Source organism: Heterodontus francisci, chromosome 7 (genome assembly GCF_036365525.1).
Source record: "Heterodontus francisci isolate sHetFra1 chromosome 7, sHetFra1.hap1, whole genome shotgun sequence".
Classification (NCBI taxonomy): Eukaryota; Metazoa; Chordata; class Chondrichthyes; order Heterodontiformes; family Heterodontidae; genus Heterodontus; species Heterodontus francisci.
In genome coordinates, this window is record NC_090377.1 from 71,735,454 (window position 1) to 71,748,564 (window position 13,111).

Below are 13,111 nucleotides of genomic sequence, written 5' to 3' on the forward strand. Positions count from 1 at the left end.
ATACACGAGTTCCGCTGAAGATGCCTCTGATGGGACAGCCTACAGAAGAAAGCTGGTAGGTACGCACAACAAAATGCTTGGTGCATTGGGAAGCCTGCCAGAAAGTCTGCGGCCAATGTCAAGGGGCTTGGAGGAGATCAGTGCCAATTTGGCCCAGGAATTTGCACAGAGCTTAGAGCCCATTCTTTCCAGTGTGAAAGTGGCAGCCAACTCCATGGGCATACTTTTGGACCCATCCAAGATGCACTGTCTGATGACCGATGTTGTAGCTTCCATTGCAGCACAAGCAGCAGCCACCCAAAATCTGAGCATGCTGTTATGCAAGTTCAGTCTGCTGCCATGAAAGCTCAGACTGCTGCCATCATGGCTGTGAATTACAGTATTCAAAGGGGCTTGCAGGGTGTCACAGCAGTCCTGAAATCTGTCCTTCAACAGATTACTAGTGTTGCTGAGGCACTGCCCTGGGGCAGTGGGAGAGACTCCAAGGAGCATGAACCTGCTGTCCTCTCAGGAAGTCAGCACTTGTTCTCTGAACCTTGCTACTCCTCCAGTGCGCTTTCTATTGCCTGTCAGCCAGCCAGCACAGACTGCTGCTGCCCATGCTGAGAAGGTACAGCCTGCATTTGGGCCGTCTTGGCTCAGAGCTGCTCGCGGTTGTCCTCTAAAGCCATCTGCAGTAAAGGCCTGCTACCCGACCCAAACCCGATGGGACCCGACAACATGTGTCGGGTTTGGGTCGGGTGGGGTCGCACTTCTGGGTCCGGCATTCAGGCTCGGGTCGGGTCGGGCCAGATCAGACATGCTCTATCACCACCTCAGATAAGTGACTTTAATGTTAATTTACTTTCTGGACTTTAAAGGTAGTTTTGCTACAGTTATTTCAAGCTTGTGCACGTAAGGAACAAAGTGAAAAACGGAAGGTAGGTTAACTGATGGTTGGGTCGGGTCGGGCACGGGATAAAATGGAAGGACTCAGGCGGGGTTGGGCACAGGCTTGGATGGGGTTCTGTCGGGCTTGGGTCGGGTCTCATTTACAGACCCGAGCAGGCCTTTAATCTGCAGTCTCTCCCACTGAAAGTCAGCAGCCTTCTATCAACCATGCTGCAGCCACTGGGTAGCACTGCGTAGCAGCACTAGGCCAGGCAAAAGCAAATGAAAGGCAGACTCTTATGGAATGCACAAAGGTTATTAGTTAACCTTTGTATGCAATATGGAATCATTTCATTTATAAATTTGTTTTGGAATGCTTATTTTGTGGTGGCATTTATTTTTGCATTGTGACCAAGTGGAAGCTATGATGGTCTGTGAGAGGGAAGGCAAGGTGTGGGACAGTTGGTGAATGGGGAAATTGGGGTTACAGTTACTGGCGTCACACTTGGTTGACCTCGTCATAGACAGCCTGGCCAGAAAGGGACAGCCTAGGCTGCCTCCTCATTTCCTCTTCCTCCTCCTCATGCTTCAGTTCCTAAGGTGCTTGCAGTATAGCTGGTGGTAAGGGCTGTCCCCTCATGGTGAGGTTTTGCAGCATGAAGCAGACTTCCACAATAATGACACCTGCTCTGTCCAGTACTGCAGGGGTCCTCCAAAGGGGTCCACACAGTGGAAGGGTTGTTTCAGCATGCCAATGGTCTACTCTATCACATTTCATGTGGCTGTCAGGCTTTCATTGTATGCATACTGTGTACGTTTGTATGTATAACACACTGGATTCATTAATCATGTCGTCAGCGGATGGCACTAGTCACTCAGTAGCCACCCTTTGGTTTGCCGTGGTGGCTCAAATTGCAGTTGTGGCTGCAGCAGGCGACAAATTTCAGTGAGGATGTCCTTACTGAAGCAGAGACATCTCACACATTATTCCTCACTGTGGCTCAGGTAGGAGAATTACCCCTTTAGGATTAAGGAGACAGATAAGAGTTCAGAAGCTTACGGTTGTATGCTGCTTTATAGTGTTGTCATGGCAACTTAAGTCACAAAGTGAGATGCTTTCTTACTTACCTGCTGCTTTCCAGCAGATTGTAGCAACATTCAGCCACTCTAGGCCTTTTAAAAGCCTCCTCTGGCAATTTTCATTCCTCTAGTGCAGGACTCCCAGATGTGCACATGAGCTGGCCCTTTGATTTGCTATAGGGTCAGCACTGGAGAGGATCGTTGGGTGGAAGTACCACCTCTGGGGTGCACACCAAATGGTATAAATGGCCCTGTGGATTTTTGGCGCTTATCTTCATCCTATGAAGTACAATAGGAACAGGAGTAGGCCGTTTAGCCCCTCCAGTCTGCTCAGCCAATCAATGAGATCATGACTGATCTAGCAGCAATAATTCCAATTGGAATGTTATTCAGTGATCAGTTGGTTCCCAATTCTAGTGGAAATCAACATATGTGCACAAGTAAAACTTACAGCCTGAGAGGTAACCAGAAACTCTTGAATCGTTCACTGAATTGTACAACATTTTTCCACAGAAATCAGAAAACCATGAGATTTTCTGCTCATTTGCAATACTCTTTAAAAAAAAATTAAATAACTCTCACCTTGGGACCAGGAATTCCTATTCCAGTTTCACCTACAGGGCCAGTGGGACCAAGGGGACCTGGATCACCCTACAAAAACAAACATTCATCAATAAATTATTATTAAATATAAAATAAAAGATTTAAGTTCTGTTCCCTGGTGGGAAAGATGAAGAAAAGGAAACAAGACCTTTTCAGGACTTTTCTGGCAGGACCAACAAATCCATTTAAATGAGGCAGAAGGAATCCGAGCAAGTCGGCCCTTTAATGTGTGTTTTGGAAGGAAAGAAACTAATATAGTAACTCTCATTTTAATGATACAAAAATGCCTAAACGCCCAACTTCAGTTTGTGGACCTATTTTGTTGTAGTTATCAGGAAAATCTGATCCATCAATGATCATTTCACAATGGAAAAAAATCTCATTCTTATTTTGTTTTTATTTTACGTTCACATTATTTTGACTATTATTTACGATAGTTTTCATATATTCTGGTTTGTTGTTTGTAACTTACTTTAGAAAATTAACTAAAATTGACTTCTTAATTCTGTATACAATAAATGTAAATAATAAAACTGAATGGACAAAACCACATAATTATTTAAATTACAGTTCAGATTAACTAAAATGATGAACTTGCTAAGCTGTCAATAATTTTGATCAATCTTCCTGGTGTCAGGAATTAATTAATGTTAAGCCATTTTATCTGCTGTCTGTTGTAAGATTTAGCCCAGCATTTTAACATATAGGGGAGGACAATATGCAAAACCAAATATTTCAAAGCTGACTTGTATAGAGTGTTAGAAAACAACTGACTTCACATTTGTTCACCAACTTGATTTCACAAAAGAGGAATTTTAATAGGCTACTAAAATAAGGCTAAACATTTGTGCATACCTTATGTCCCATAATGCCACGGCCTGGAAGGCCTGGCATTCCTAGGCGACCCACAGCACCCAGTTCACCCTGCAAATTGTATCAGAAAACAGTTTGTCAACAAGCAAAATATAATGAACAATGGCTTTCATGTGTAATCCCTTCAAATTTTGTTCCATTTCCTTTGATAAAAAAACTTCAAGTTCAAATACGGTTTGACATGGAGGCAGTTGTAAAGTGTTGTTATTGGCTGCAAGAATTCTTGTAGCCATTTTCCACTATAGGAATGACATTGCTAATGGCAGTTATGTTCACTTCTGCCCTACTAATGGCAGAAAGAGTTGACCTGGTAATTTTTCCTGGAAACATCTTTCAGTGTCAATATCAAACTGTTGATGTGAGCTTGCTTCTGCTGATCTTTCAAAATATCACAACTTACATTTTATTTTAACATGGATAAAAAAGTTATGATCACAGCATTTTAACACGGCAATATATCACTTTTCACAATTCTGTAATAGATGATGACGCCAAGCTCTCCCTTTTCACCACGACTTTCGCCTCCTTAACCACATGCATGGTGTAAGACAGTGTTCAATATGCTGGCCTCACTGACCAATCTCCATCCTCAATGCATTAAATCTAAAATCCTCATCTTTGCTTTCAAAGCTCTTGATGGCTTGCCTAACTAACTCCACAATATCCTCTAGCCCTATGCCCCCTCCTGCTTGTTCCAGTTCTGACACAGGACTTCCTTGCCTCACCCATCTATGCCCCACTTCTGATGGCAAAGTCTTCAGCTACCTTTGCTCTTCTTTCTGGAACTTCTTCCCTAAACCCTTCCATCTCTCTCTTTCTTAAATTTCTTTTCAATCAAGCTGTCAGTCACCCACCCTAAAGCTCTCCTTTCTTTTAGGGACATAGGAGCAGGAGTAGGCCATTCAGCCCATCGAACCTGCGCCACCATTTCATCAGATCATGGCTGATCATCTACCTCAATGTCACTTTCCCACGCTATCCCCATATCCCTTAATGTCATTCGTATCCAGATATCTATTGATTTTTGTTTGAACATGCTCAATGATTGAGGTTCCACAGCCCTCTGGGGTAGAGAATTCCAAAGATTCACCACACTCTGAGTGAAGAAATTCCTTCTCATCTCAGTCTTAAATGGCCTACCCCTTATTCTGAGACTATGTCCCCTGGTTCAAGACTCACCAGCCAGGGGATACAATCCTATCTACATACACCCCGTCACAAATTTGTAACTTTTCAATGAGATCACCTCTCATTCTTCGAAACTCTAGAGAATACAGGCCCAGTTTGCTCAATCTCTCCTCATAAGACAATCCCACCATCCCAGGGATTAGTCTGGCGAACCTCTGTTGTACTCCCTCTATGGCAAGCATATCCTTCCTTAGATAAGGAGACCAAAACTGTACACAACACTCGAAGTGCGGTCTCACCAAGGCTCTATACAATTGCGGCAAGAATTCTTTACTCCTGTATTCAAACCCCCTTGCAATGACGGCTGTTTGGGACAGAAATCCAAAACTGTACTAATGTGCCTCCTGGCTTGCCGTAGTTTTTTTATCTCGTTCATGGGATTTGGGAATCGTTGGCTAGGCCAGCATTTATTGCCCTTCCCTAACTGCCCTTGAGAAGGTGGTGGTGAGCCGCCTTCTTGAACTGCTGCAGTCCATGTGTGGGTAGGTACAGTCAAAGTGCTGTTAGGAAGGGAGTTCCAGGATTTTAGCCCAGCAACAGTGAAGGAACGGCGATATAGTTCCAAGTCAGGATGGTGTGTGGCTTGGAGGGGAACTTGCAGGTGGTGGTGTTCCCATGTAACTGATGCCCTTCTCCTTCTAGGTGGGAGAGGTCGCGGGTTTGGAAGGTGCTTTCTAAGGAGGTCGCGTATTTGGAAGGTGCTATCTAAGGAGTCATGTGACCTCTACCATGAGGCACTCACTGCAGGCAGCCATAACAAGTTCAGTTCAATAAAAACACTGTACAAGTAAAACTGTTGTCCTGTAAGCTCATAACATGGTGTCAGAGTGTAGCTGAGGTGAGTGTTGAACAGCTGTATAGAAGCACAGCTACTGAATTAGGAACACAGGAATGTTCAGAGCTGCTAAAAGCCACAGGAAGCCACCGAAAAGGAACAAAGAAGCACTGAAAGCACTGGCTGCAAATCTTCCTCTCCCAGCGCCAGTTGAAATGAAAGGTGATATGAAGCAGAACTGGCAGTTTTTCCACTTGCAATGACAAAATTACGAAATTGTGACAGATTTAATTAACAACCCAGAGCAGCTAGGAGTGGCTACACTTTTATCACTGTTGGGGAGACTGTTACAAAGTGTATTCCACCCTAACTCTCTCCAAAGAACAAAACAAAGACAGAAATTTTGAAAGTCTTGGAGGCACACTTTGAACCCCAAGTGAATGTAACTTATGAATGGTATGTATTCAATATTAGGGCCCCAGGTGAAAAAGAGTGCATTGATCAGTATGTGACTGCATTAACACAGCTCGCAGAATCCTGTGAGTTTGCACAACTAAAAGATGATCTAATTAAAGACAGGATTGTATTAGGCATAAGAGATCCCACAGAGGGAGCACGTCTACTGAGAGAAGACAAATGTACTCTCAGGAAAGCGATCGACATGTGCAGAAGCGCTGAGGTTGTAAATCAGCAGCTAGAGTATATTCATGGCAGAACAGACCAGGCCTCAAATTATGCTAATAGACATCCCAGACAGACCATGGATGAAGCTTGGAATAGGCCTCTTCACTCTTGCAGCAACTGACTATTCTGACTACTGGGAAGTAGACTAGCTAACCTCAACGACTACTGGTGAAATTGTAGAATGCTTGAAAGCACACTTCAGTCGTTACAGCATTCCAGACATTGTGATGAGCGACAATGGCCCTCAGTTCATGAGTGAAGAATTCAGCCGCTTCACAAATGATTGGGAAATTCAACATCATACATCATCTCCACACTATCCCCAGTCAAATGGAAAGGCTGAGACGGCAGTGAAAATCACCAAAGGAATCATAAAGAAAGCGAGCAAATCCAGCACAGATGTATACAAGGTAATCCTCGAGTGGAGAAACACACCTACTGAAGGCATGGAAAGTAGTCCAGTACAAAGACTAATGTCACGCCACACCCAAACTACTCCTCCAATCGCAAAAAAGCTACTGAAGCCAGAAGTAACAGGTGTGAGTGACAAAATCAAGGTGAAACGGCAGAAAGCCAAATTTCATTTTGACAAAACTGCCAAACCATTGCTAGAATTGAGCATTGGAGAACCAGTCAGGGTACAAACCTTCAATATTCTTAACAAGAGTCAGCCAAAGTGGTAACTTGGGACCTGCAGAGAGCAGTTGTCACGATACACAGTGGAAGTGAATGACCAGATATACCATCACAACCGCAGTTCCCCTCCAAGCCACACACCATCCTGACTTGGAACTATATCGCCGTTGCTGGGTCAAAATCCTGGAACTCCCTTCCTAACAGCACTTTGACTGTACTTACCCCACATGGACTGCAGCAGCTCAAGAAGGCAGCTCACCACTACCTTCTCAAGGGCAGTTAGGGATGGGCAATAAATGCTGGCCTAGCCAACGATGCTCAAATTCCATGAATGCGATAACTACAGGCGCCCGATCAGGAAGATGTGAACTCACTATGGCACAGACCACACAACCACCAGTCCCAGAATTCCGTAGCACCCCAACAACGGAAATGGAACAACAGTTACCGCAGCAACAACAAGTGACGACACTCCTCAGAGAAGGAAAATCACCCAGATGAACAGCCAACGACAACACACATGTGGACCCTTAAGATTTAAAAACTATTGGCTCGATTTTATTGAGGCCTTGAAGTCAGCATCCATGGTGGAGGTGGGGGGGGGAAGGTCATGAAGATTGCCCCGGATGAGGCCCGCCACGAACTTCGATGCCAGCAGGGCTCATCCCCATATTGCCGATAGTGGCTATGCCTCGTGGCAGCTTCCCCCTGACGCTCGGAGATGGGACTGTACTTTAAATATTCAAATAAATTTACTTAACTGCATTAATAACTTTCCCGTCACCTCCTGAAGTGCTGCCACGAACTTCCTCCCGGTGACCGGCACTGTCGTGCCTTCAGATCCCCGTCTGGGGAAACAAGGCACAACACTGGTGGAGAAGGGGGAGGAGGTACGTTTATCAGTGACCGGGGGGCGGGTGGGTGGGTGTGAATCGGGGTCAAATGAACATCATGGGTGCTGGGGGTGGAGTGGGGAAAACTGGTAGAAGGGATGGAAGGGATGGTGGGGAGGTATTGAAGGTAAAAGGTTATAGGCTTTGGCGGGGGTGGGTGGTCGGGATTGCAAAGTTAGTTTTTTTGGGGGAGAGAGCAATTAATAAATTGGTTAGTCATGGGGCGGGGGGGGGGGAGGGAGTGGGTGGGCAAGGAGATTGAAATTTTTAATAAATTTCTCACTTTAATTTTTAAACTACTGTAACTTTAAAATTTTTTAATTACACTGAAGGGCTGGAAGCCCTTTAAAAATGGTGCTGGTACCTGCACAGGGACGAAGCACCCGCCCTCTCCACATCATCGGGGGTGGGCGGACTGCCCCGACCACGTAAATGAGCCACCGCGCTAAATATCGCTGCGGCTCCACAGAGATCTCGCGCATGCGCCCTGCCAATTTTGAAGCTTGCCGCCAAGATCAGCAGCGAGTTGTAAAATCCAGCCCAAAGTAATTGTTTCGTTTCTCTGCCATTTCCCTATTTCCCATTATAAATTATCCTGTCTCCACCTGTAACGTACCTCCTCCCCCTTCTCCACCATTTGTCCTTGCTAATCTTTTCCTTTTCACATACCTAAAGAAGCTATTACGGTCCACCTTTATGTTTCTCACTAGCTTGCATTCATATTCCCTTTTCCCTTTCTTTATCAGTTTCTTGGTCATCCTTTGCTAGATTCTAAATTGCTCCCAATCCTCGGGCTTGCCACTTTTTCGGGCAACTTTATAAGCCACTTCTTTGACCTAATGCAATCTTTTACTTCTTTTGTTAGCCACATTGAATCATTTTTCCTATTGGGTTCTTGCGTCTTAGAATATATATTTGTTGTATCAGTGAGTATTTAGTTTCGCATTTATGTCCAGCTTGTGAAGCACTGGTGACATATGTTATGTTAAAAGTTATTGTATAAATGGAACTTAATGTTGTAGATTTATTCCAGAACGTAAATTTCTGCATTTTGAAAGGAGTGAAGAAACATTGTACACAAAAGCATCAAAAGTTACCAGATGGCAGAGCTTGATGTAATTCAAAAATGCCGATATGTACTACAACTCAGTACAGAAGTTAACTTGCCTTCGGTCCCATTGGTCCTGTTACTCCAGGTGGACCAGCCAAACCTCGCAGCCCCCTCTGACCTACATCACCCTACAGAAAACAAGAAGACAAACATTGTCGAGAAAGAGCCACAGCTTTTTCGTTTTGTATTACCGAATTACAATCTTGGTGGTAATCCAATGGAACAGATCGCCCGCCTTTTGTAGAACCTACACAATTTTTTTTCCATGATGGAATGTAAATCCTGTGTGTCCTACAACCAATGGGAGGTGGGGGTGGGGAGGGGGGGGGGAACTACTGTGCCAGATTACCATCTAAGCGGTGAAGAAAGAAACTTATCCCCATATCTCAGTACAAATGACATGTTCTGTTTACCTTCTCTCCTTGAATTCCTATGCCTGGGGCACCTTCAGCCCCTCGAGGACCTGACAATCCTGGTTCACCCTATAACGGTAATAAAGGAAAAATCTAGATGGTGAATGATTCCTGTAATAATCTTAAGATCACTTATTTCAGAGATCGCACTGCTGATTGTTCAAATACCATTTGGACGTCAGCCATCTGTTATCAGAAAATGGAAGGAACAATTAAGATCACTTGAGATTATCATAACTATAACACCATTGTACATCGATAAAACTGTCAGTATGTTAGTAAGGAATAATCAATCAAATTAACATTTTATCTGTATGTGGACTCTCTTTCAGACTCATTGAATGGCAACAATATTCAACAAGTGAGTTGACTGAATATCCTGTGGGTAGTATGATCATGCAAAAGTGCATTCCCACTTAAAAAGTGATTTGCTTCATTTTTCTGTGTTTCAGATGTCAGGAGCAGACACCTCAAGAATTCTGCCCCTGGCAGTTTTTGAAGTGCAACATTAATAAAGTGAGATGATAGCACAACTACTACCTCTTGCAATGTTAAAAGGGACTCCAACATTACCCCAATGGCAAACCCCACCCCCACCCCCCCACCTATCCCTGGACATTGCCAGCATGAGGCCCAGGTGATTTTAACTGCTGGTCCACATTTCCACAATTGTGTTGGGAAACGGGCAGCCCACCCCTTTTCTCTGCATGATTTCCAATGAACTGCTCGCTGCCTATTTAAAGTGGGAATGCACTTTAAATTCTTTAAATTGAGGTTGCATTCCTTTTACATTTCGTTCAAACAGCATGGAGACAATTATCTTGGCAGTAATGAGATGGAGGGCTGCTCCTAGGATTTCTGATGGCTCCCTGGAGGTCCTTGTGGAGGAAGTCAGGTCAGGGAGGAAGGTACCGTTTCATCGACATGGCTAAGAGGATCACTATCTGTAGCATCATCCCCAGGACCTGGGTCCAGTTTAGAAAATCTATTGAACAGTGAGGGTGGACAGACAGTGGCCTGCAGTTGACTTGTGGAGCCAGGAAACCACTTCTCATCCTGTGGACTCCACAAATACCATATTCCTGGAAGTTGTGGGTTTTTTTGACTGGTCTCTGGTGGTGGGGGGTGGGGGCAAGAGGAGAAGTGATAACAATTGAATGATTGTGGGTGAGGCGGTTGAGGTGAGGCAGTGATTGGTGGGGGCAAGAGGAGAAGTGATAACAATTGAATGATTGTGGGTGAGGCGGTTGAGGTGAGGCAGTGATTGGTAGGGGCAAGAGGAGAAGTGATAACAATTGAATGATTGTGGGTGAGGCAGTTGAGGCGAGGCAGTGATTGGTAGGGGAGGTAAGGCAGCAATTTTGAGGCAAGCGAGACAGCAATCGTTGGGGAGGACAGGCAGCGATTGGGAGGGGAGCAAGGCAGCGATCAGCTGTTGGGGGAGTTGGTACGAGCAGTGACTGGCAGTGGCCTGTGGTTTTAATGTGGAGCTGGAAGGAGTACTCCTGTAAGTATTTTTAAAGAATTTACTTTTTAAGGACCATGTAGATTTGGTTTACCTGAACGCAGCCCTGCAATGATAGACATCCGAGATTCACTATAGTAGTACAGGTGGCTGCCTTAAATATTTAAACAGGGAACCTGCCCCTGATCCCACATTCTGTGGTGGGGCCAAGAGTGGAGATTCTTGGCGGCTGGATCCTGGCACATGCCCAGATTGACAGCCTAAGGGCATCAAAACCACATGAGGCCCCTTATTTGCATATGTAAATAGATGACTGCCTGTTTCAGGCACAGGCCACCAGTTTTGATGCTTGTACCAGTACGATGGGGAGCACAGCTCTTGTTCAGAATGTTCAGACACATACCGCCCATCATATTACATTATTCAGCGCCCATTTTAAGCTGTAAAACAGGCATTTCTAGGCCTCAGTCTCTTTGTCTGCCTCCCAGTTGTTCCCCCCCCACTCCCAATCGCTCCCCCCTCTTATAAGACCTACCTGAGCGTCACTGCTAGATTTGCAGTGGCCCAAAATTCAAATGGCCTTCGCCAGCAACCTGCCTGGGAATGCCCAGCAAGCTGATGGAAATGAGGCCCGAGCTCCATATCGTGTAGGTCTTCAGCCAACCATTCTGCCGCAGAAGTTGATCCCAGCACCTGTTTGAACCAACTTCCAAGCCTGCGAATTTAGTAATTTAGCAAAGAACCCGCTCCCACATCCAAAGCTCATGTGTCAATACAACTTCTTGCTAAAGTCATGTTACTGACATTTGTAGAACTGTATTAATGCAACCACCACCTCTGACTAGTTTTCAACAGCAGTTTTGCAACAAGAAGATTTTTATTGAGCAAAATATAGGATAAATTTAATACTTTCTCTGATTGAGTCGCTTGAATGGAACAAAGGTCAGAGATAGGTTTACAATATTGTAGCAGTTGTAGTATTGTAGTCTCACACACCATTTGAGCAACTGCCCACTGGGAGAGTGGCGGCACTGAAATTATCCTGATGTGCTTAAACACGAAACATGTTTCATCCCACATTAAGAGTTAACTCTTGTGACCAGAGTTGTGGAAGTTATGGAAAGAATGCAACTATTAGTTCACACTGATTTGCATCAGTGTCAGTTTTCATAATATTTAGTTTTTTTAAACTTACATTTTTTTGAACTGTCATAAGTCTGGCTACCATTTTAGAGACCATCAGAAGCCATTTTAAGCAAAATTAGTGCAGCCTTAGAATTACCTTTTGTCCTGGAGCTCCATCTTCTCCTGGAAGACCGGGGAGACCTGCCAATCCCGAGGATCCAGGTTCACCCTAACAAACACAAAAATCAACACCTTCATGGAAAACAGCAGAACATACTGGGGCCAAACATTCTGTCATTTGGTGTATGACGTTACCCCAGTGGCACCAGCATCACAATGGCACTGCATGCTTCAAGGCAAAAATGGTGGATAAAGTGAGGTCAGCCATTTGGGATAATTTACTGCCGTTCAGGGGATGTCTCTAATGAAATGCTGGCAAAACCGGCATCATATTTTTGGGCATCAGCAACCAGAGAAGGGCATGTGACTGTGTGTTATGTACCAGGTGCTTTCCCAAGAGGGGGGAGCGAGTAGCACCAGGTGCAAGAGACATAGGAAATGCTATACACAAGAAGGCGCAGAAGTCAAGGGTGTCCAAATATTGTTTTGATTTTTATGGAGGGTTTTCTTTGAGGAATAAATTCAAGTATGCAGTCATCTGCATCGAAAAGGCTCCTAAACTCTACCCACTTATTAAAAATAATAAATAAAATATTAGCCGACCAAAGAAAATTGGAAGAAATAAAATGAATGAGGAGAAGGAAAGCAAAAAGTAATAAAACTATGTGAGATAGGGAAAAGAGTAAACTCTAAAGTTTGCAATATTTCTCAGGGGAGAAATTCAACTTCCTGTCATGTGATTGGGGGTAAATAAATGATAGGAGTGCAAATTTCAGGTGACAACCTCCCGTGTTCATGAAATAATAAACCTGTCAGAAATTTACAGGTGATCATTTTTAAGGTGATACATTAATGAAAATATGCATTTGTTGAATACACAAAGGTCATTCAGTATTCAATGGTTTAATGCTGGTCCTTGTAAATATATATATTCAAAAAGCATTTTTGTACGGATTGCAAAATGTAAGATGTAATGAAAACATATTTTAATTGTGAAAATGTGTTGCAGAAATACTAGTCACTCCTTTAGGATCCACAGAAAAATCAGAGGTGCAGTTCCTGTAAATAGCCAGTAGATGGAACAATATGTAAAAGCAAAGGCTGATGCAGGTTGCAAGTGCACACTGCCCGGGAGCGCAAGAATTTAATTGGCTGAAATTCACCATGCTAATTTTAGCAAACACAGAGAAAGGAAAAAGTAGCAAGTCAAAAACTTTTTTTTTTGCTAAAATTAGCAAAGACAGGTATTTCAGCTTCGAGAGTTCATACCTGTCA

General features: G+C 44.0%; 1 protein-coding gene across 1 annotated transcript in view; it reads right to left on the minus strand.

Annotated features, from left to right (window-relative positions):
- col28a2a (collagen, type XXVIII, alpha 2a) overlaps positions 1-13,111 on the minus strand; it is a 117,384-nt gene that overhangs the window by 30,103 nt on the left and 74,170 nt on the right. Inside the window, exons 18-22 of the mRNA XM_068036274.1 lie at positions 11,874-11,945; positions 9,127-9,195; positions 8,770-8,841; positions 3,409-3,477; positions 2,533-2,601 (exon numbers count right to left, since the gene is read on the minus strand). Of these exons, the coding sequence (XP_067892375.1) occupies positions 2,533-2,601; positions 3,409-3,477; positions 8,770-8,841; positions 9,127-9,195; positions 11,874-11,945 (351 nt within the window). The remainder of the gene's footprint in view (positions 1-2,532; positions 2,602-3,408; positions 3,478-8,769; positions 8,842-9,126; positions 9,196-11,873; positions 11,946-13,111) is intronic.